Genomic DNA, 25492 nt, shown 5'->3' with positions numbered 1-25492 from the left:
TGCTTTTCACTGATATCTGAAATGTTCAGTATTCTATTAATGTCACAGTTCTTTGAAGGTAATTTTGTAAAGGTATGTCCTTCATGTGTTGATGCAGAAGAGTTTCAGTAATTGGTGGAGGAATGTAGTACTTACATACTATGCAGTGAATTTAAAAATGTTTATAAATACACAAAGTAATGAAAAGCAAAATCTGGTATTGGGATGAGAAATACAGGAAATCACCATCCTATAGTGCTATGCTATGATTAAGCCTTAAAATTATGTCTGAGTTGCCTAGGCATCAGAACTCAAAAGGGTCATTTTGGGATACTTTTTGTTGTTAAAACCAGGAGAAGTGGGACGCCTGGGTGGCTCAGTGGTTGAGCGTCTGCTCTTGGTCCAGGGCGTGATCCTGGAGTCCTGGGATCTAGTCCCACATTGGGCTCCCTGCATGGAGCCTGCTTCTTCCTCTGCCTATACGTGTCTGCCTCTCTCTCTCTCTCTCTCTCTCTGTCTCTCATGAATAAATAAATAAAATCTTAAAAAAAACCCAAAAAACAAGAGAAGCATACAAATAGCAGGAGTGAAAGACCTGGTGAATAGTTCCTTAAAGAAGTATTTATTTATTCTCTTAACGTGGAAGAATGGAGATAGTTTTAGGCTGGAATCATGGTTCCCGGTTAATCACCAACTCTGGCTCCTCTGTTTCTGATCTCCATCTTAGAGTGTGGCTTCCAATCTTAAAGTCACCTCAAAGTCCAAGATTAGTTGGACTTGATACAGTGGCAATCATATATCTTCATTTGTGATGGAGGTTGAGATTTAGGCCAGAAAAAGGAAGAGAAACAGACAATAAGGACATTTCTTGTTGAGGGACTTCACTTAAGCAGCCTTAATGGTTGCATTTGACATTTTCTGCTCATAACTCATGGACCAGAATGTTGTTATATGGGCATACTTAGCTTGGTGATAGATTGTATTTAGAGCAGCAGAGAGCCTAGATAGAAACTGAGATTCTGTTTCAAAGGAAGAAAAGGAGAATGGAATTTTTGTGTCAACTAGCTGTCCGCTGTAATTTTTCCCAAAGAAGAGTGTAACTCTTTGCAGTACTGTATTCTAAAATACATATGGGATTTTGTAAAGGAGATGCTGAATGATCTGGTAACAATCAGTGCTCTCTCTTTTTTTTTTTTTTTTAAGATTTTATTTATTTATTCGTGAGAGAGACAGAGAGAGAGAGGCAGAGACATAGGCAGAGGGAGAAGCAGGCTCCCTGCAGGGAACCCGATGTGGGACTCGATCCCCGGCCCCCAGGATCATGCCCTGAGCCAAAGGCAACCAACCGCTCAACCACTGAGCCACCCGGGGGTCCCTCAATCAGTGCTCTTGATGACAGTCCTTTAGTGGGAGCATTGGGAATTTGACATAACTGTTTACTTAAGCTGGTATTCGATGTGGATCAAGAGAAAATTAAAGTTTTCCAACTATGAAAGTAATATGCGTCCATTGTGAGAAATTTAGGTAATAAATGAAAGTGTGAGATGACCCCAAAGGACAGAATGCCAAGTATACAGCACTGCTTCCCAGTAGACACAGTTCTGGTTGGGGCTGGATTTCAGGCATTTAGTTTGTCTTAATTCAGTTATAGTAGAGACTCTCCTCATTCTGTTCATGCTTATTCTTTATATTCTTCATATTCTTTTATGTGATCTTTATAATATCCTTTAACGGTCTCATTTAGCCATGGAATTGCAGAGTTGAAGATGATACTCATGAAGGCCTAGAATGTTCCTTTGCTTTATTATTGGTTGAGAATGAAGTGTATGTAGTGTTTCATTTTCAAAACAAAGAGAAGCGTACAGCTATGGGATAGAATTTCATCTGGCTGCAAGTGAAAAACCTTATATATAGTTCCTTAAATACACATAAAATTGGTGAAACTGACAACTCGTGAAGGGTTGAGTCTGATTTAGAGCTGCTCTGTGGATACAGTATTGCTCCACTGTATTCTGAGTGTGGGCTGGAGATGTACCGAGAGAAAAATGCAATTTCTGTAGAAATCAATTTTTATCTCAGATGAAAGATAAAAGATATCTTAGGGCATTTGTGTGCATACTCTTTTGAGCATCCGTTTGTATCTTGAAGCATGGCCAATATGTCAGTTTTGAAAGTGGCCCAAGTGGGATTTTAAAGTGAACACAGAACACAAAGCTGTATGTTTTCAACAATGTTCAAATTGTAGAAAAAGGACAGTCACGTGAATTTTCTAACCATAGAGAAGGAAAATTAACTTCAGTATCTTCCTCTTGGTGGAAGGTTCCTTGTGTTGAATGAAGTCAGTCACAATAACAATCTTTCTTTTGTATCATGTTAGTTGGAGATGTAAGTAATTAGAAGTATGAGTAATACTGCTATTCTGATTTTCTAAAAATTATGAAACATGAAGTTTGAATAAATTTAGAGGAGGATTCTCTTTTATTTCTTTAGAGAAAGGAATTGCAATATTGGAAAATTCATAGGGAGATTTTGAGTAGCCAGTATGAAAGATTCTGTTTGCATTGCCTGTATTGGGTCAATGAAAATACAAACAAACAAATATTTCTGTATTAAATATGAAAAAAGGACCTCCTGTCTCTGAGATTATATTAAATTTCTAACATAAAACTAGAGCTTGACTTATTTTGTTATAACTTTAGGAACTTTCTGTATTAATCTAAAAAATATATAATTTTATTTTGCCCTAAGTCAAAATGATTAGTTTTTCCTCTTTATATTCTTTACTTTATGCATCAGTTCATTAACTCCTATAACTGGATACTTTTATTTGTAGGAAGTTGGAAGACTTCAGAATAGAGAAAGGTGAAGAGGAAAGAAATCTTTATATAATAGGAAGAAAAAGGAAGACTCTCCAGTTCACACAAAAGGTAATCTAAATTCTATTTGCTTAGGAATAATTAGAAATTAAACTGAATTTATGCTTCTTTTTGGTTCAGTAAGAATATTAGTAACTTTTGCCTGAGGTAGAATATTTCTTGCTCACAGTCTTCTGTTTGGGATTTAAAAGAAGAGTAGACATGAGGTTGTACAGCTGTTAGGAAAGAGTGGTCTGAAGCTTGAGGGAAGCAAGTAGCCTAATGCCTAACAATGCCAAAGGATTCTGGAAAATTACTGTCTGATGACCACTCAGGTCAAGAACTGGAATGTTACAGGCCCATCACAGGCATTTTAGGTGCATTTCCACTCACTGACTTCCACAACTAGCCAACCCTTTGACTTCTAAAACTGCTGGTTAGCTTTGTCTGTTTCAAGTTTATCCAGATATTCACATAAAAGAAAAATCTTAGACTTACAATGGTTTGTGACCCTCCAAAGCTTCATCCTGCCAAAGGAAATCTTACTCCTTAATATTTAGTTTCTCTTTTGATTTTCATGAACATAACATGAACAGCATTAATTTGTGGAAGATGTGCAAAATGTTTCAAGATCACTGCTACAAAACTTGGTTGTAAAGTGATTATGTTTCCAGGACTTGCTTTCAGTTGACCAGTGTTGAAGGCATGTCCTGACAGATGGCCTGTGTGTGCTGGGCTGTCATGATGTGCCTTGTTGTTTAAGCTTGATGCTTGGTAATTTTGTATGTGATTTGGGCATTGAGAATGAAGTAAAAATAGTTTTTATCTTTAATTTAAAAGTGATTCAACTCATTTTGTCAAGTATTGAGAAGAATATTGAGTATCTTTGCCCTGAGTTAGGATGTTTTCTCATGAAAAAAATTTGAAAGTTAAATTCACTAAAATAATTTTTAAGAAACAAATACATTTTTTCAATTAAGCTTTACTTTTGCTGGAATAATAAGTTTTGCAAGATTTTAAAAATTTGATTATATTGCTGTTCTTATGTATTCATAGTTCTAATTTGGGTATGTTATTTGGTATGTTACAGTCTATGTAAATTAAAATTCAAGGAATAGTTAGTTAAATGTGTGAAGTGCTTTAAAATTTTCAATTTAATCTTTAACTCAGAAATTATGATTTTTAATCCTATATTGAGTAAAAAGTCTAAGCTTTATACTTAACCTTTTCATGTGCAAAGCACAAGCACAGTAATACATGGTGTGTAAACAGTGGCAGTGTAGATCTATGGCATTATATTTTGTAGAGGAGCAAATCAGAAAAAAAGTTCAGAGTTTCCTGTAGGGTAGTGATGTTACAAAAACATCAAGAAACACTGATCTAAGTGGCATCCTGAAGTATGCAAATCTTTTTTATCTGGCTTAGTCATTTGACTACATGAGATTTATCTGTGTTGCTGTGAGTAGGTGAAGTCCATCTGTTTGCATTGCTTGAGGAACATGCTGCTATTCAGTCTGTTCTTGAAGGACATTTGGGTTGTTTTTATGTTTGACTATTAGTCATAATTCTGCTTTCGACATTTTGTATATATCTCTTGGCATCTGTGTGCATATTTCTTTTAAGTATATGCTTTGGAGTACAGTTTTTGGATCATTGGATATGTGTATATTCCGCTTGGTAGTTAATGCCTTGTGCCATTTCAGAATGATTGCACTTCTACCTATAGTGAGATAGGTATTAAAATTTCATTATGTTTGTGGATTTCTATTTTTATGTGGTTTGCAGCTATATTATTCGGTACACACGCATTTAGAATTTCCTTTTTCCCTACTGAATTGAACCTTTTTTCAGTATGAATTTTCACTCATTTCTAGTAATGTTTTATTCTCTAAAATCTTCATATGGCTATGCTAGCTTTCCTTTGGCTAGCATTTGCATACTATATGTTTCCCTCCTCATGACACTGCAGTTACACATATATTAGATTTTTACTGCTGATTCCCTTTTGTTAGGCTGCTGTCCACTCTTCTGAATTTTTTTTTTCTGACCTCTATTCCACTTTGTTAGTTCTGTTTAGCTGTGTGTAATCTGGTGTTAAATCTATTGTGTTCTTAGTTATTCTCCTTCTCAGTTTAGAATTTTTATTTAGTCCTTTTCTTGAGAGCTTCAAGTTGTCTGCCGAAGTTCTCATTTTAATTTCTTAAAAACCAGCCATACTTACTTTAAAAATCTGTGTCTGATAATGTCATTATTTGAATATCTTGTTCCCGTTTCCGTTGCTTATTGATTTTTTTCTCATTTTTTAGCATCACATTTTCTTTTTTAAAGATTTTATTTATTCCTGAGAGAGAGAGAGAATGAGACACACACACACACAGACACAGGCAGAGGGAGAAGCAGGCTCCTCCATACGGGGAGCCCGACTCCGGACTTGATCTGCAGGATCAGGCTCTGGGCTGAAGGCAGCACTAAACCGCTGAGTCACCGGGCTGCCCTAGCATCACATTTTCTTTGTTGCCTGTGGTTTTGACTGTGAATGTTAAATGTTAGAAATAACTTGAAGCCTAGGATGATATTTCTTCCCCTAGAGAGGATTTACATTTGCTTCTGGTAAACTCCTAGGGGCCACTGTCAAGCCTATGTTGCCTTAATCCAAACAGGATTTGTAGTTTCTTTGAATTAGTGTTCATCTGTAGTTTACCCAGAGGTCTAGGCAGTAGTACCCTTAGATTGAACAGCCAAAGCCTGGCGTGTTCTCCCACACATAGGAGGTTCTGAATTACAAGTTTCTATTAGCCTAACTCATGAATTTAGTCTGTCACTGTTTTGCTTACATCCTGAACCCTTCAGCTTCGTCTTCCAGAGTGAAATTCCAGGGTTTTCTTTTATTGTTGGCACTCTTTTTACTATCTTGTGCCTGCATTTCTTAACTGACTGAGCCACTCGGGTGCCCTCAGTCCTACAGTTCTTTATAGGCTTCTTACGTAGAGAATGCCCTCAAACTTATTTTAAAACAATATGTATTTTGAGAGATTTTCTTTTTCTTAAGGGTAGTTTGGTCCATCTGTGTTTACAAATTAAGTCATGGAACTTATTAATAGGAGTTTTTGTTTTTAACAAAAATCAGTGCTGACAAACTAAGGAAAGCATAATTCATTTTAAGATCAGCCAGTTTGTATCAAAATAAGAGACCAGTGATTATCAAACATAAGACACAAATGTGAAAATTAATTTGTGTATCAGTTCAAGGAATATGTACTTTCATTGAGTGATTTCACATACAGCTTCAGTGTTTGAGGAATAGCATGCTTCCCTCCACCCTTTATATAAATGCAGTCTATTTTACTTGGATGATTTTTAAAGATTATTTAATTATTTTGTTTTGATAAAATATATTTTAAAAATTAAAGTCAAGCTGAAAAGTATTGAAAACAAATCCTCTAAAAATTTATAATCTGGAAGCAAGTGAGGGTTAATATTTGAGGATTATTTTAGATATTTCTTGATACCTGTGTACACAAACAGTAATATGTTTCTAATGTTGGTAATAGCGTCATAATATACGAATATATATTTTCACCTCTAAATTACATAATTTAAGAGCTATCCCTTTTGGGGTTGTTGCTGTTATAGTATGAATGGCGGCAAAACTACTGACAATTTAGTTTGGAAAATGCTGATATAATATGCCTCATTAGCCATGTCTTCTAGTACCTTTTTTTTTTTTTTTAAGATTTTATTTATTCATGAGACACGGTGGGAGAGAGAGAGAGAGTGAAAGAGAGAGAGGCAGAGACATAGGCAGAGGGAGAAGCAGGCTCCATGCTGGGAGCCTGATGTGGAAATTGATCCTGGGACTCTAGGATCACGCCCCGGGCCGAAGGCAGGAGCTAAACCCCTGAGCCACCCAGGGATCCCTTCTAAGTACCTTAAAAGTAAAAATACCAAGTTTATTTTAACTATAGGTGTGTATATATATATATATTTGAATTATTGTTTTTTTATTTTTGACTTAAATGCCTTTTAGAATTTGAAAGAATGCCCATCTTGCTGACTATTGTACTTATTTGGGTGTTGATTTTCATTTGTATGTTTATGTTTCAGTCTGATTCAGTGGTTTTGCTGTCACAGTCTAGGCAGAGGTCATGCAGGCGCAAATACCCAAATTATGGTAGAAGAAATCTTGGCCGGCTTGAGTTATCTTCTGGAAATGAATCTTCAAGCTCTATAAGACACGTGAGTTTTATAACTATAAATGATATAAAATAATGTTAAATAGTTTGTCTTAATTCTTTCCTTTGAATCTACCAAGAGACTAGAATGACTTTTAGCGGCTTGAGATACTTACAAGTATATACTCCAGTAGCTCTAGTATATTAACAGAATTGTGCCATCATCACTGCTATTTAATTTCAAAATATTTTTGTTGCCTTTAAAATGAAATCTAAACTCATTTGCAATTTACTTCCTAGCCCATCTCACTCAGCTCCTGACAACCATTAATCCTTCTGTCTCTGTGGATTGATTGGCCTGTCCTGGGCATTTTATATAAATGGAATCATATGATTTTATGACTGGTTTCTTTTTGCTTGACATGTCTCCAAGCTTGATCATGTGTAGTATGTATCCATACTTCTTTTTGACTATTAGGAATAATGCAGCTTACTAACATACAGTTTTGTTTTGTTTTTTTTTTTTGAACATAAGCTTTTGTTTCATTTGGGCATCTATCTAGGAGTCAGTTTGCTGGGTCATGTGGTAACTCTGTTTAACCTTTGGTGGAATTGCTAAAATACTTTACAAAGCAGCTGCATTATTTTATATTCCCTTCAGTATTGTTTGAGGATTCCAGTTGCACCACATCCTTGGCAGGACTTGGCATTGTCTGTACTTTTGATTTTAGCTGTCCCAGCAGCTGTGAAGGAGTAGCTCATTGGTTTTGACTTGCATTTTCGTAATGAATAATGCAAGTAATTAATAATGTGGAACATGTGCTTATTTCCTGTCTATCCTTGGAAAAATGTCTTTGCAAATCTGTTGCTCATTTTTCAGTTTGGTTGTCTTTTTTTTATTACTGTGAGAATTCTTTATTCTGGATGCAAGTCCTTTGCAGATAGAAAATATGCATGTATTTTCTCCCATGCAGGGGGGCGGCATTTCATTTTGATGGTTTGTTTCCTTTAGAGCACAAAAGTTTTATAGTTTGATGAAATCCAGTTGATTTCTTTTTTTTTTTTTTTAAACTTAAGTTGCTTCTGCTTTTGCTAGCAAATTTAAGCCTTTCTCTAACCCCTTTGCGTGACCTTGAATAATCACACACAATTACTGATCTTCATTTTGATTTTTGGGGGAAGCCGTATTTTTAAATTTTATTTATTTATCATGAGAGACACACACAGAAAAAGAGAGGTAGAGACATAGGCAGAGGGAGAAGCAGGCTCCATACAGGGAGCCTGATGTGTGACTCGATCCCGGGAGTCCAGGACTACGCCCTGGACTGAAGGCAAGCGCTAAACCGCTGAGCCACCTGGGCGTCTTTGAAGCCAGTATTTTTGTAAGGAGTCATTAACATTTAATAATAGAATGTTAATATTTTATAATCAGTAATGTTTTGAGGTTTGAAATGTTCCATGTGGACGGACAGAGAATTCATTTAATTCTGTTACAAAGCATTAAAGTAGTAGCTGACATAGGGTTTGAGATTAAATCTAAATTCTTGCACTCGGACAAGTTGTTTAACCTTTTTGTGTCTCTGGCCAGATCTGTGAAAGCAGTCAGTGGTATAGCATATATTCCTCAGAGATGTGAGAACTCACTTGATTATAAATATAGTGTTTAAAACAATGCCTAATATCCAGTGATGCTAGCTGCTATTATCACTAGCTTTAGTGTAACTGATTTTATGTAATAAGACTGTTTTTGCATTATTTTCTTATTTATAGTGAATTGAGCATATTTTAACCCTTTTTTAATAGTAGGGTAATTATGATAAGTGTTCCCACCCATCCTCAGTGGTTTCTGGTTTATGCTTCCTGTGTTTTTTCTTTATACTTTCATCAGATACTTGTATATATTTTATTGTTTTTCCTTTTATACACAAGATAAGAGCATACTATAGATGCTCTTTTGCCCTGGACTTTTTTTCACTTGAAATATTCTTGAACTTACTCCCTATCAGTTCTTAAATATCTTCTCTGTGGTTTTTTAAGAGTTGCATCATATGTAATTGTGGGCTTGTAACAGTTTGTTTAACCTCTTACTTACGGGTGTTTAGGACATTTCCAGGGTTGTCATTATAAGTAATGCCACAGGGTTTTGTCTGTGTATGTAGTTTTGTGCTGTCGGAGATGTAATTTGGGAGTCTGTTCCTGGGAGTGGGATTGCAGGGTCCAAAGTTAGATACCCATAAGTTGTATGACATAGTGATAAAAGAATTCCTGCTGAAGGAGGATTCCAACTTGGCATTCCTCCCAGTGGTGCCTGGGAGTGCATATTTCCCTACTGTTAGCCAACAGTGTGTGTTACACTTGATAATTTTTGCCAATTTAATGGGTGAGAGATGGTGTCTTTAGTGTGTATATATATATATATATTTATTTATTTATTTATATTTTGGCTGTTCTTTTAGTGTGATAAAGTATATACAACAAGATCTATCATTTTGACTGTTTTTCTGCATATGGTTCATTGGCATTAACTATACCTACAATGTGTGTAGCCGTCACCACTGTATGTTTCTAGCACTCTCTCTTTATCCCCAACAGACAGTCTGTACTCATCAAACACTGGCTCCCTAATCCCCTCTCCATCCCTCTTCTACTTTCTATCTCTGTAACGTTGCTATTCTAGGGACTCCTGGAAGTGAAGTCATGCAATATTTATCCTTTTGTTTTTGGTTTATTTCACAGAATAGTTTTATTTTTACTTTCTCATGTGTGTGAAATTGTTGAACATCTTTTCATGTATTCAGTGGTTTTTTTTTTTTTCTATCTTTATGGACTGTGTATGTTTTTTGATCATTTCTCTGTCATGTTTTTGGCCTCATCCCCCACACCCCTGCCTTAATTTTTTTCTTTTTTGTGGGGGAGGGACAGAGGGAGAGGGAGAGAGCAAATCTTAAGCAGGTTCCTTGCCCAGGGTTGAACCTAATGCGAAGCTCAATCTCACAACTCTGAGACTGTGACCTAAGAATCAAGAGTCAAGAGTTGAACTCTTAACTGACTGAGCCACCCAGGCACACCCCCCTGCCTTAATTTTTAAAAGTTCTTTATGTTCTAGGGATACGAGTTATTTATCTGTAGTTTATAAGGTGCTGAGTGTTTTCTGCCATTATGGCCTCTAAGTGGATATTACTTGGCATGGATGAAGGCTACTGATTTCAGTAGATTTAATTTTTTACACCTCCTGCTACGTTACTGAATTTTTGAGTTAATTTTATCATTGAATTCTCTCAGATTTTTTGAATACTTTCTCCTTACTCAGATACTTAGTTTTACTCCTAATTTTTGTACCTCTCATTGATTTATCGAATTGCATCACTCAGTTCTTCCCACACAGTGTTGAATAGTAATGGAGGTGGTGGTCCGTATTCCTTTTGGTGGACGTGTGTCACCATTTTCACATTAAGTAATATGCTTTATTATTTTTTAATATGCTTTATTTTTAGGTGTCTATAGTATACATCTTTTGCCAAGGGGTTATCAACTAATGCTTGTGCTTGCTTATGTTCTTTTTGAAATGTCAGGATTGATTATAGATTTTTTTTCCTTTTTAAATCCTCACTGGTTTCAATCATATGATTTTTCTCTTTGTTTCTGTTAATTTGGTGTGTTTTTAAGTAATGGGGAACTTTTTAAACTAATGCAAACCTAGATAAGGTAGAATGATAAATCCATTTGATCTTTAAAAATAAATCATAATTTTGTGGTTTGGTAGTTGGTTTTATCTCCAGTGGTATGAATTCATTCACCTGTGTTGTTGTAGTAAGGGAGGGTGTGGGTGGAGATGGTCTGTGTGCGTGGGGAGGGGCAGCAGGATAGAGATATAGGGGTGTTGTGTATATGCATGTTGGTTCCATTCCATTTTGATTTGGAAAACAGTAATGGTAGTAAAATTTTAAGGGCTTCCTAGTTAACCAGATTTCTAATTCTAGTTCCTGCACTTACCTTCCTGTGACCTCAGGCATGTTACTTTACTTTTCTTAACCTTGGGTGTCCCTATAGATGAAGAGCTAGTAATGTATAGGTAGGAATTTGGGAGATAATACAAAACTCATAGGCAGGGTGGATCTGAGTTTTGTGGAGTTTGAAGCTTGTGTAATTTTAGGGACTTTTTAATTTTTTTTACAGAAAAGTGGCTCAAAGGGACACCTGGGTGGCTCAGCGGTTGAATGTCTTCGGCTTAGGGCATGATCCTGGGATCTGGGATTGAATCCCATATCGGGCTCTCCAAGGGGAGCTTGTTTCTCCCTCTGCCAGTGTCTTTGCCTCTCTGTCTTTCTCTCATGAATGAATAAATAAAATGTTAAAAAAAAAAAAAGGGTAGCTCAAAGTTTCAAGTAGATGCATGCTACTTGAAAGTAGCAAGTTAGAGATAGGCAAGTTAAAGCAGAAGTCTCTGAAACTTAGTGTCATTAATTTTGTTTTGTTTGGAGAATTGGAATAATACATATAAGACATTCATAGGGTGCAAGGCTTCTAGGTAGTAGCTTTTAAGAGTTTATTATTGTAATTTAAAAAAGTATTGAGTGAGAGAAGCAGACACCTATTTAGTAGTTCTGTCATTCTAGGCCTAGGAATCTATACTCCTGGAAGAGCATTGGGCTCACATTTTGAGAAATGGTTTTTAGAATTTTTTTTTTAAGATTTTATTTATTCATGAGAGACACACAGAGAGAGGCAGAGACAATAGGCAGAGGGAGAAGCAGGCTCCATACAAGGAGCCCGATGTGGGACTCGATCCCAGGACTTGATCCCGGGATTCCAGGACCACGGCCAGGGCCAAAGGCAGGCACCAAACTGCTGAGCCACCAAAGGATCCCCCCGCCCCCTTTTTAAAGATTTATTTATTCACGAGAGACACAGAGGGAGACAGAGGGGCAGAGACACAGGCAGAGGGAGAAACAGGCTCCATATAGGGAGCCCGATGTGGGACTCGATCCCGGGACTCCAGGATCACACCCTAGACTGAAGGCAGGTGCTAAACCGCTGAGCCAACCAGGGATCTAAAAACCCAGTTTTTAGAATATGTTGACCTTACATTTTGCCTGTTCAAATAAAGTAAACAAAAGTGGATTTTTAAAAAAATATTTTACATATTTATTTGAGGTGGGGAGGGAGAGTGAGAGAACCTGCTGAGCAGAGAACCTGAGACAGTGCTCAATCCCAGGACCCCTGAGCTGAAGGTAGATGCTTAACTGACTGAGTCACCCACATACCCCCAAAAGTAGATATTAACTTGAAATTTTGTCTTTCTGAGTTTGGGTTCTCACTGATATTTTCATTATCCATTATCAAACCTCCTTATGTATGTATGTATTTTAAAGATTATTTGTTTATTATGAATGAATGAATGAGAGAGGCAGAGGGAGAAGCAGGCTCCTTGCAGGGAGCCCAGTGTGGAACTTGATCCCAGGACCTCGGGATCATGACCTGAGCTAAGGGCAGATGCTCAACCACTGAGCCACCCAGGCATCCCTTCAAACCTCCTAATGTAAATACTGTTAAAGGAAATACTGTCCTGTCTCAGTTTAAAAGTACCTGTCTGGGATCCATGACCAGAACTTAAATAGATTGCAACCATTAGCGCTATGGAAATCAAAGAGTTGTTTGTTTCCTTCTCTTTCCTTTATTGGCCTCAAACAAAACAAAACAAAAAACCAAAAGTTTGTTTTGGAGCAGTTTTAGGTTTACAGTGAATACAGCGAATTCCCATATACTCTATTCCCTATTGGTAACATCTTCTGTATATATTCTTTTCTCCTATTAGTAACACCTTGAATTAGTGTGGTACATTTGCTGCTGCTGGTGAACTGTATTGTCTAGTTTACATTAGGGATCACTGTGTGTTGTATAGTTCCGTGGGTTTTGACATCAGCATGATCTACAGTAACAGTCCCAGACAGGACAGTTCCACTGCCCTAAACCCCCACTGGGCTATATTTAATCATTTTTCTCTCCCTCCTCCTAAGTCACTGGCAACTACTGATCTTTTTTACTGTTTCCATAGACTTTTCCAGAGTGCCATATGTTGGATTATACAGTATATAGCCTTTTCAGATTGGCTACTTTATAGTAACACGAGTTTAGGTTTCCTACAACTTTTTATGGCTTGATATTTTCATGTAGTTTTAGAACTGAATATTCCATTGTCTGTATTTACCACATGTTATTCATTCACCTACTGAATGACATGTTGACTGCTTTTAAGTTTTGAGAGTTTTATGAATAAAGCTGAATAAACTTCCATGTGCAGGTTTTGTGTAGACATTATTTTTTTAATGCATTTGGGTAAATACCAAGGAGCATATTTATTAGATCATATGATAAAGCTATGTACAGCTTTGTAAGAAACTTCCAGACTCATCCCAAGTGGCCATATTATATTTTGCATTTCCATAAACAATGAATGAGAGAGCTCTGTTTCTGTATGTTGTTAAGATGTCAGTTCTTCCAGCTTCATCTGTAGATTCAACACCATTGCAGTCAAAATCCCAAGTTAATTCTGTGGCTGTTGGCAGAGTGATTCTAAAGTTTATTTGGAGAGGAAAAAGACCCAGAATAGCTAACAGAATACTGAAGAATGTAGTTGGAGTACTGACACTATCTGACATTAAGAATTAGTATAAATCTGTAGTTTTTAAGACAGTATGGTTTTGGTGAAAGCCTGGACAGTAGATCAATGGAACAGAATAGGGAAATCAGGAAATAGACCAAGACATATACAGTCAAGTAGTGATTGACAAAGGAATAAAGACAACTCGATAAAAGCATAGTTTTTTCCAACAAATGGTGTTGGAGTGACTAGATATCCACATGTAAGAAAAAAAAAATCTAGACACAGATTTTTTTTACAAAAATTAACTCAAAATGGATCATAAACTTAATATAAAACACAAAACTAGGGCAGCCCAGGTGGCTCAGCGGTCTAGCGCTGCCTTCAGCCCAGGGCGTGATCCTGGAGACCTGAGATCGAGTCCCACACCAGGCTCCCTGCATGGGGCCTGCTTCTCCCTCTGCCTGAGTCTCTGCCCCCCCCCCCCCATCTCTTATGAATAAATAAAATCTTAAAAAATATATAAAAACACAAAACTAAAATTTCCGGAAGAAATTAAAATATAGGGAACCTTGGGTATGGCAGTGACTTTTTAGATAGAATACCAAAAGCATGAAAAACGTGCTTAAAGGAAAATGACAAGCTAGACTTAATTGAGAGAAGTCTTTTTTAATTTTTATTTATTTATGATAGTCACAGAGAGAGAGAGAGGCAGAGACATAGGCAGAGGGAGAAGCAGGCTCCATGCACCGGGAGCCTGACGTGGGATTCGATCCCGGGTCTCCAGGATCGCGCCCTGGGCCAAAGGCAGGCGCTAAACCGCTGCGCCACGCAGGGATCCCTCTAGACTTAATTGAAATTAAAATCTACTCTGGGAAAGATATTGCTAAGAGAAAGGAAAGGCAAACGTATAGACGGAAAAAATATTTGTAGAGCTCCTATCTGATAAAGGACTTGTATTTAAAACATACCATGAATTCTTAAAAAGATACTCATGAGAAAACAAAAAATCCAGTTTAAAAATCAGGTGTGATCATATGGTGGAAAGATGTGCAACATCAGTCATGGGGTGTGAGAGTAGAATGTTGAGATCCCACTGCAGGCTTATTAATACGATGGCCTAAGTCCAACAAAACACTGAGAACATTTACATTGACTTTTTATGAGCTTCACTCAGACAAGGACCGGCTGTATTAACAGTAGTAGTGTTAAGTCGTAGACTGTGGTACCTTACGCCTTGATAAGAAAAAGAATATAGTAAAGACATTCACTTTTAAAGTCCATCTAATTCTTTTTCTTGCCCGATGACCTAAGATGATTAGGACAAAGTTCAGTTTTCTTGACTTGTGCTGCTTAATCTCCCAGATCAGGATTTTAATTTTATTTCCTTTTCTAACAAATAGACTTCCTGTGATCAGAGTGAAGGCTCTTGTTCCTCTGAAGAAGAAGAGTGGAGGAGTGATAGAAGAAGTGAGAGTGACAGCGAGAGTTCAAGGTATCTTCTTTTCCTTGTTCTCATCTTCTCTGGGGTTCAGTCGTAGGCTTGGATGGAGTGGGACATGAATGACATTCAAGTTGTAAAAGCTCACATCTATGGGATCAACTGAGTTTTTAATAAATTTAAAAGGAGAAGAAAACTGGTTTAACAGCTATTTCTATATAAAATATTTTGAGTATTTTTTACTGTAAACATTTGAACCAGCAGGACATCAAGTGTGTGAATGCAAAATACCAGTCTAGTCTTGGGCTGCATTTATAGAGTAGTATCCAAAGTATCTGTCGTAAGACAATCATTATATTTATTATTTATTAGTTACTGCATCTTCTGACCTTTTGTTTTACTTTGGTATCCAAATTTCATGGGACCAAGATGTTAACATCCATTCTTCCTCTTGGTAAATCAATGTCAACTTCACTTTGGCAGAAGCTCAGGCCAGAAACCTGGACATCTTTCTCTTTTTCTAACATAACGACTCAGAGTATTTTATTTGTTTCCATTGGTCCTGTGTTTGTCTAGACCACTGTACTATACTCTCTATTTCGTTTCTTGACCTTTTGTATTCCATTTTGATTAGGAGCTGGAGTGATTTTTTTAGAGCACTTGTTTATTATTTTAAAAGTTCATTTTTAATTGTGAAATAGACATAATAAAACTGTTAACTCTGTATTTCAGTAGTGTTAAGCATATTCATATTATCGCGCACCCAGTGTCCTGTGCTCAATGCAAAGCTGAAACTGTATACCCATTAAATAGTAATTGTCCACTTCACATTCCCGTCCCCTGGCAATCACTGTTCTGCTTTCTATCTCTATAATTACTGTCTTTTAACTCAGCTTCTCTTGAATTTTATTATACAAAATGGGTGCTCTTACAATTTTTCTAAAGAGCTCTTTTTATAATAAACAGCTCTTGGGAATGGAATGTGTGTGTTACTGTTTGTTTTTTTGAGCCTGAGGGATATGCGGTTGGCCATTGATGACCCAGTAGAGCCCTTTGTCATCCTTTCCTGTATTTGCTAGTAGTGAGGAGGGGGCTTGTTTTCTGGATGTAGTTTTCTGTGGTTGGGCTAGGACCAGTTCCTCTCTTAGGTCTTCTATCATATCGGGGACAGTCTCCCCCCTTGGCAAGAAGCTCTGACCACTCAGTTTTCTATTTGTTGTGGCTGTTTTCCTTGGGCTTCTGTGTATTCTTGGAAGGCTTTTCATTCCAGTTAACATTTCTAGTCTGTTCCTGAGCCACCTCTCACTTGGGGTGGGAAGAAGGGCCTACTCTTATGGTTCTGCGTGATCTCTCCTGTTTTCATAGCTACACTACCTCTTCTAAAAGGGAATCATGTTTGGCTCTAAATGTTGTCTTCCACGAGGTCTCCTCTATATTATATTTAAATTCTTCAGGCTCACATCCTCTCTTAATATCCATTGTCTTTCTCATGATCCTCTGATCTTCAGTATTCACTGATGGTGAAGACAGATTGTTCAAATTAAGTCTTCCCAGGATCCGTCCTTCTCTCCTCTTACTCCCTTCTTAAAGGTTGTGTGAGATTTGCTATCAGGGCTTAGATTCTGGTTCCTTACACTTATACTGTTTTCTTTTCCAGTGACTCATCATCTAGATACTCTGATTGGACTGCTGATGCAGGCATCAATCTGCAGCCACCTTTACGGACATCTTCGCGTCGGCGAGTTACTCGCTTTTGCAGTAGTTCAGAGGATGAAATGTCTACTGAGAATTTATCTCCTCCAAAAAGGAGACGAAAGAGAAAAAAAGAAAATAAGCCTAAAAAAGAGGTAAGAGAAGTATATTTTTAAAAACATCTATTTACAGGGCACTTGGTTGAGCTGCTGCCTTCAGTTCAGGATGTGACCCTGTGGTCCTGGGATCGAGTCCCACAAAAGGCTGCTTCTCTCTCTGCCTGTGTCTCTGCCTCTCTTTATTTACTTATAAATAAAGAAAATCTTTTTAAAAAACCCAACAAAACATCTATTTACACTTTTTATAAAGGTGTTTCTGTTAATATTTAGAAATTAAAAATCTTTGGGAAATTTGAGCTTTTATATTGTTAACACTGTTAAGTCATCAGGATTCAAATGTAAAATGTGAATTTATATTTCGAAAAACTGTATTATAAAGGCTTCTCTGTCAAGGCTGTCCCAAAGTGGCCTTGGCACCAACTCCTTCCCCAGTTTGACACTTAAAGGGGAAGCTCTGTTTTGCTCGGAATCCCACCATAACTCTTTATTTTCTCCTGTTAATTTCAACAGCAGAAATATGCCTTAAGGCATTTCAGGGCACTTCTTGTTCCATCTGTTACTGCCATGTTTTCTAGATCCATCTGACATGTTCTGTTTCATTTGGCACATTCACACATTTGTAATTGTGCTGTCCCTATTCCTTATCATGTCGTGCAGGTGGTGGCCATGATTTAAAGAGGCCACGTCTTCGTACTTGTTATCTATTGCTGTGTAACAGATGACCCTTAAACTTTTAGCTCCTTAAAACAACAAACATGTATTCATGTTTTGATTGATTGGGAATTTGAGGACTAATTAGGTGATTTTTGGCTCACAGGGTTGCAGTTAATCACATTGGGGGGACTTGGCAGTTGTCTGAGGTTTGACTGGAGCTGGCTGATACTCTTTGAAGCTTATTCATTGGGCAGTTGGCTGGTGGACTCAGTTCCTTACCACATGGGCCCCTCTGTAGGGCTGCTTGGGTGTCTGAATGACAATGGTGGCTGATTTTCCATGGAACTAGTGGTCCAGACATGTAAGCAAGGGGTGAGCACTAATGCATGTGACAGCCTAGTCTTCAAGCCTCTCATTGTCCCTTTGCTTTTATTCTATTTGTTAGAAGCAATTCCAGAACCACACTCAAATTGGAGGAGATGTGGGCTACACCTCTTGAAGAGGAGAGGAAGAGGATCAGAGAGTTGTGGTCATGTTTTAAAATCACCAGTCTTAAAACTTCAAGAGGAGATTCCCTGTGAAAATTAGTCCATGGTGATATTCAGAATGGTGTCTCGGTAGAGCAGTCTGTTGAGGAGGATTTAGGTTGGAACTTAACTCCTTCCTATAGAATGTAAAGTGTTACAAAGAATCTATTAGAAATTCAGGAGATGCTAGAAAAGTGTCAAAGTACAATACTTTGACAAGTGATACATGTTACTGTGTATGTTAAGGAACGACATATGTATGCTGTTTAAAAACAAATCATTAGGTGATATTGCCCGTAAATAGTCATTCTCATCAGTGAAATTTCTTTAGCTTTTCAATTAAACAGTGTGTGCATGCCCTTTCTGTTGTATTAAATTTTGTTCTCTTCTCCTTGGCAGAACTTGCGGAGGATGACTCCAGTGGAGCTTGCAAATATGGAACATTTATATGAATTTCATCCTCCAGTTTGGATAACTGACACCACCCTTCGGAAGTCTCCTTTTGTTCCTCAAATGGGTGATGAGGTGAGAGTAATAAAATTTAAAAACACAAATATGGACCATAAGACGAAATGTTTTATTCATAGGTTTTAATTTATTTTTAAATGTATACATTTTGCAGGTAATATATTTTCGACAGGGTCATGAAGCTTATATTGAGGCTGTGAGAAGAAATAACATTTATGAACTGAACCCTAACAAAGAGCCATGGAGAAAAATGGACCTTAGGGTAAGATGATAGTATTATTAAATCATTCAACATTTAGCACATGTATAGTTAAATATTTATAAATCCATTAAAAATAAACTACTGGAGACCTATTTCATTACTATCTTTCCATTGATTTCCTACTTTAAAACATTTCTGCTGTCACCTTCTAAGCCTTCAGATCCAGCAGGATGACGTTTGTCAGTGGGCAGTCTTTGTGTGCTGCTGACTGGCACATAAAATTGTAAGAGTGTAAGAGTCTTTTAAGAAGGCAGCTTGGCAGTTTATATCTTAATCTTAAAATGTGTATATCTAGGATACATTTTCAAAAGAAGTGCAGCTTTTCAGGAGAGGAAATACAAATTGGAAAAATGGTTGGACCCATACATAATAGACTAGATTGCTGAGAACGCTTGAGCTCTTCTGTACTTAACCAGTTTTATAAACTTTTTTTTAAAAATAACATTGAAAGAAAGAAACTGCCACATTTCAGCAAGTAGCACAGGTTTTGGTTTGTTACCAGTTAATCACATTGGTGACAGGGTACACAAACAGCCCAGGCTTTCTGGAGGCTATCTTCATAATTGGAGCTGAAACTAAAAAATATTTATATGTTTTAATTCAGTGATTTTACTTCTAGTAATTTAGGAAATAATTGAAATGCATGTGAATTTATAAGTGAGGCAATTTCATATCATTATTTATAAAAACCAAAAATTAGAAAAAATCCAAATATCCTACAGTATTGAGTGAATCAAATCATGGTACATTCGCAGAATTGACTGTGTAGAGCCCATTGTGTAATTGAGGCTTTTAGAATATTTGTTGAATGAATGACTATTAAATTTTTATAACTTATTATGAAGAGGAAAAATGGGATGTGAGATGTTGTTTGTGGTTGTGAGAATAAAAGTTTACAGACCTATGTAGTCAACCAAAATAAATACATCAAAATGTGGAATAGCATTGCAGTTGATTTTTTATTTTATTTTTTATACCTTTTTTTTTGATACTTTGAGTAACTGTTAGAAGATGAAAAATAGCTATGCTAGCAACTTCCCTTCAATTTAATGGCTCTTCTTCTTGAACTTTTTCTTGAGATTGCTCTGATTTACGGACATCTCTCTCACTTATACTACAGAGTCTCTGAGTACAGTTGATCCTTATTACTTGCAGATGCTCTGCTAGTGAATCTTCCTACAAGCTGTATGAATACAGTTGATCCTCATTATTTCCAGATTCCCTATTTGTGAATTTTCCTACTTGGAAAATAAATCAGTGCTCAGGATGCTTTCTGGTCATTTGCAAACATGCACAGAGTAGCAAAAAATCTGATTTGCTTGACCAGCATGTTTCCAGCTGAGATTGAGCAAGGTGATGCCTTCTTGTTTGAGTCCTTGAGGATCTCATAACCGAGGGTCCTTTTTGCCAACTGCTGATTGCAACAATAAAGAATTTTCACATCTCTACTTTTTTTTTGTTGGTGACTTGCTGTTTAAAAATAGCTGTCAATGGGGATCCCTGGGTGGCACAGCGGTTTAGCGCCTGCCTTGGGCCCAGGGTGTGATCCTGGAGACCCGGGATCGAATCCCACGTCGGGCTCCCGGTGCATGGAGCCTGCTTCTCCCTCTGCCTATGTCTCTGCCTCTCTTTCTCTCTCTCTGTGTGACTATCATAAATAAATTTAAAAAAAAAATAGCTGTCAAGTTTAGTGCTCAAAGTCCTCTGTTGTACTTCTCAGCACAAGGTGATGATATGCTTTACGGAGAAACTATGTGCCTTAGATAAACCTTGTTTAGGCATGAGTTACACTGCTTTTGGCTGGGAGTTCAGAGCACTAATCAATCAGTATATTAGATGAGATGTCTTTACACAGAAACATGCAATACAGGATTGTGTTTCTCTAGGAAGAGCACAGAGCCAGGAAGAAATTCGGTTTATTCACATAATTGTCTTTAGATTTGAGCTGGTCGATGACTTATATGTTCCTTCTTAACACTTGTGGTGTATTTTCTAAAGTGAGTATATTCCGTACGTTAGAAGCAGTATTAAATGACTGTCCTAAAAAAGACGTGAAGATTAATGTTAACAAAAGTGATTGTAATTAATGTCAAATTGGAAGCCTAAATTTTGAGTTGACTTAAATGTAGCAATATAGAGAATTATAATTTTGAGGAATTGCTCTACTCTGACCATTTTAAACACATATTCTTTTAAAATATCGTTGAAGGATCAAGAATTGGTCAAAATAGTTGGAATACGATATGAGGTTGGGCCCCCTACACTCTGTTGCCTCAAACTAGCATTTATAGATCCTGCGACTGGAAGACTAATGGACAAATCGTTCTCTATTAGGTATGTGTTACTATTTTTTTGTGGAATTATTTAAATTTAAATTTTTCCTCTTGCTGGTGAGCATGACTTTTTCATAGCTGCAGCGTCCATAGTAGAGCATTGTGGACAGCATGCAGTGTGAGTTGAGGTTCTGGTAGATGGGAGCCCACTAGAAGTAAAAATCATGTGTTGTAGCAACAATTAAGCATTGGCCTATTTTATACCTTCCTCTGTGCCACTTACATGTGTGGAGAACCTGTTTTTGAGAAAATATGAAAATGAATAACTTGTTAAACCCGTGTTGTGTATTATGGTAGCCCTTAGTCACATGTGGCTCTTGAGTGCTTGAAAATGTGGTGGATTTCAGTTAAATGTGCTGTTAAATGTAACACTAAGTTTGGAAGCCTTGGTATGAAGAAAAAAAAATGTGTAAAATATCTCATTATTATTTTGTATTGATAACATGGTGAAACAGTGTTTAGGGTACAAAAGGCTAAATGAAATACACTCTTAAAATTAATTTTACTAGTTTCTTTTTCCATTTTTTTAAGTATGGCTGGTTGAAAAATGAGGATTACAAATGCAGCTGTTTCTTTGAACATTGCTGCTCTAGACTATAACCTGCTACTCAGGGTATTTTAACAATCTTTTATTTCTTTTTAGATATCATGATATGCCAGATGTTATTGACTTTCTTGTATTGCGTCAATTTTATGATGAAGCAAGACAGAGGAATTGGCAGTCTTGTAAGTCCATCCTTCCTGAGTTTTATATGCCCTTAGAAAATCTTATCTCTCATATTGGTCTATTTTTCTGATTATGGTGCTGCTTATTATGGTAGATGCAAACATGCAAATTCTAGAAAGAAACGTAAGTGACCAAAAAGTGTATTTTGTTTAAGGCCTGGTTTCTCCTTAATAACCTCTTTAGCCAAGCAGTATTTCCTGTGTTCTTATAGTAGCTGACGTTTTGAAGGGATTCTTACTCATTGACTATATGCTAGAGTTGACTTCTTATTTCCTGTCAGACTTCCTGTACTGCATTTTTTTTCTATCTTTAATGTGACTACTATAATTCACAAAATTATTCTAATGATATAAGACAATCAGAAAGTTGAAAAATAATGCAGATTTCACACTGATAATATTCTGGTATACCAGAATATTTCACTTTAGTGTCGTATCAACCCAGACTTAAATACATGGACTTGAGGAAACCATTCTTCTAAAAAATAAAAGAAATTCATAGTACATTTCTACTTTATAACTCTGAGACATCTGACTGGACAGAAAAAAATAAAATGACCTCAACATATGTGCTAGCTGAATGTGTTTTTTGTGGTGACCATTTAGGGTGGCTTGGTGGGCTCCCTTGCTTATTAGACTTGCATAGGTCAGTAATCTCCACAGGACAAAATTGATGACTGTAACCAGGCTAGGTAATACTAGTCAGCAACCGTAGAACCCCTTTCACAGGTATACATTTATTACTTTCAGTATGGAATGCTATCTGGGGGGCTCATGTGTTGAGTTTGACTTGAATCACTGAGGATAGCTCATTCTCCTTTTATCAGTTTTGGCCTCTTATTAGAGATACTAAGTTTTATATCTGATGAATACATTGTAAATAATGTTAGGACCTCATTAATTTTCCTAGTTTTTGCTGCCTTTTTCTACATGTACTACAAATAGATAAATTTTAGATAGAATTACCTGAGCCATCCCTATTTGAAACAGAAGATGGTCAGAGAGAGTGGCTACTCTTAGTGGACTATTTTTAGCGGTTAATGTCCACTCAAGTAGTCAGGATTATTTTGGGACTAGAGGTAAAGGAAATTTTTCTTGAAGAAAAACATCTAGCCAGAAACAGAAACAATAGAAACCAAACTCAAGGCATCCGGAATGGTGGGAGTTAACAGGTCCTATAGCCAGATTCTGAAGAACATTCAGGTTTCCCATCTTTATGCCTGGGATCCTGAGATCAAGCTTCACATCTAGATCCCTGCTCAGCAGGGAGCCTGCTTCTCTCTCTCCTGCCCATGATTTCTCTCTTTGTCAAATAAATAAAATCTTAAAAAATAAAGTTTCCCATCTTTTTTTATCCAGCCCCATGATGTATGAGTTGGAAGCTCTCTTTTTGTTCTACCAACATGTACATCCAAAAATTGTTTTAAACTCAGTTCTTTATAGCTCAGCTCTAGAGGTGGATTCCCACTTGACTCTTGTAATTTAGTGGTTTTGTTTTATTTTTGTGGTTGAGAAATTAATGTACCAGATCTTCTGATTCAGTTTTGTTCCCCTCTAAAATCTTACCTATTTTCTTGAGGTTTGAGCAGTGTTATTAAAAGAAGTTGCTTGATTCTGATTTTTGTATGTTGAAAACTTTATTAAAGTTCTGTCCTACTCTTAGTTTATCCTACTGTTATATGGGCAAAAACAGGTTTTTTTGTTTTTTTTTTTTTTAAATTCTTAAAAGTCGGGTTTTACCTTCTGAAAAGGTTGTTTGTTTTTTTTTTTAAGATTTTTATTTATTCATGAGAGAGAGACAGAGAGGCAGAGACACAGGCAGAGGGAGAAGCAGACTCCTCACAGGGAGTCCAGTGTGGGACTGAATCCCTGAATCCCAGGATCATGACCTGAGCCAAAGGCAGATGCTTGACCACTGAGCCACCCAGGCGTTCCAAAGTGTTTTCTTTTTTAAAAATTTTATTTAAGTAATCTCTGTACCAAACATCGGACTCTAATTCACGACCCTGAGATCAAGAGTTGTGTGCTCCTCTGACTGAGCCAGCCACGTACCCCCAGAAAAGTGATTTCTTTAAGGTTCCTTTTAATTAAAAGTGTTAACACTGAAGAAATGTTTTTATATAAACTAAAAGCATCTTCTAGTTTTAGGTAAATAAGGAAGAAAAGTATTATAAAGTAAATTCTTGGTATCAAAGACTGGCTTTTTTATGTTAAATTAGGTTTTTTACTTATATAATGAGACAAAAACCAGAGTGTTACATCAGATTTTTAATATATGCCTTTCATTTAAAAAGTTAGAACTTTGATAGGATTTTTTTTCTGAAGTTGAAGTTCTGTTTTAGAATATTTATATTAATGAAATACTATCAAAAGTGGAAATTTATTTAGAGAGAGGGATTAGGGGGCTTATGGGTTTCTGGTGATTTTGGAAAATATGAAATATACATAAAAGTCATGTTTCCATGAATTTGAAAATATATTAAGAACCTCAAAACATGTAGCTCCAGGAGTTATGATACTCCTGGGGTTGTTCCCCCCCCCCCCCAGTTTTACAGAATTCAGTATAAGCATACTTTTAGTTATTACTATTTGTGGGTATTTTATGGCATAAATATTCTCTTTCTTGGAGGTGAGATGTAGCTTTAATTTTGATTGGTAACATTTCTGTAAAACTTTTCCTTGAAAGAAGAATTGCAAATCTACCAAGAAATTACTAAGTCTGGATAAGGGACTTTTTTTGTTAGTGATTTTGTTTTGAGAATGGTGGAATGGATGGGAAGGAAAACATGGGCTTATTACAGCAGTCTGTGTTTCTTTTCTGTAATGGACCCCACATATACTCTATTCCTCTAGAAGAGTTCTTATTGTTAAAATACATTCAGAAAATGACTGAAGTTAGTTGGAGTACTCCTTACAGTTATTTTGGTTTGTTGAGGAGCCCTCCTAAGATCTACTTCCCCACTTTATATACCCTGCTGAGATAAAGAGCTATGCAGATGTTTCCTTTTTTTTTTTTTTTTGGGAGGTGGGAGAGGCAGAGGGAGAGAACCGGGGGCTGGGGGGAGGGATGGAGTCCTAAGCTGGCTCCATGTTCGATGTGGGACTTGATCTCACAACCCTGAGATTAATGACCTAAGCCAAAACCAAGAATCAGATGCCTAACCAACTGAGTCACCTGGGTGCCCCTAATGGTTTTAAATAACATGTAAGCAGTTTGAAGGATACCTCTTGAACTGATTTTTAATGTGAAGTCCTAAGATGTGACAATACTTATATAGGAACAACTTTAGAATAATCACGGATTAAATTCTAATCATATTTTTAATAATATTTTTATAATTTGTTTTATTCAGGAAACATTGCAGAGCTGTATGTATTTAATATACTTATTAAATATTAAACTATTGACAGTACATATAGTTATAAAAGGTTTTTGAGTTTTGTTAAACTTTTTTCTTTCATGTCGTATAATGTAATAGAACTTATTTTGGAGTGGGTGTTTGGATCCACCAGACAAGGTCATCTAGTCATAACCATTTTAGTCTGTTACACTATATGGTTATATGCCTTCAGGAAATTGCTCAGTGTGACATTGTATCTTTATACATTTATCTCATCCCTGAAGATTGCTGGAAAGTGGGGAATGGTGGCTAATTTTAAGAT

General features: G+C 36.7%; 1 protein-coding gene across 3 annotated transcripts in view; it reads left to right on the top strand.

Annotated features, from left to right (window-relative positions):
* The window catches only part of BRWD1 (bromodomain and WD repeat domain containing 1), a 121880-nt gene that overhangs the window by 59108 nt on the left and 37280 nt on the right, over positions 1–25492 (top strand). For 2 of the 3 annotated variants that reach the window (XM_055313324.1, XM_055313322.1), the window contains exons 20-27: positions 2813–2906; positions 6939–7070; positions 15011–15102; positions 16706–16895; positions 18440–18565; positions 18663–18770; positions 20980–21104; positions 21747–21829. In XM_055313324.1, the coding sequence (XP_055169299.1) occupies positions 2813–2906; positions 6939–7070; positions 15011–15102; positions 16706–16895; positions 18440–18565; positions 18663–18770; positions 20980–21104; positions 21747–21829 (950 nt within the window). The remainder of the gene's footprint in view (positions 1–2812; positions 2907–6938; positions 7071–15010; positions 15103–16705; positions 16896–18439; positions 18566–18662; positions 18771–20979; positions 21105–21746; positions 21830–25492) is intronic. The other variant, XM_055313323.1, reaches the window with a different exon arrangement.

This window comes from Nyctereutes procyonoides, unplaced genomic scaffold, assembly GCF_905146905.1.
Source record: "Nyctereutes procyonoides isolate TBG_1078 unplaced genomic scaffold, NYPRO_anot_genome, whole genome shotgun sequence".
In the NCBI taxonomy this organism is placed as follows: Eukaryota; Metazoa; Chordata; class Mammalia; order Carnivora; family Canidae; genus Nyctereutes; species Nyctereutes procyonoides.
The sequence above is the reverse complement of the archived record's forward strand: the minus strand, read 5'-3'. Positions and strand labels throughout refer to the sequence as shown.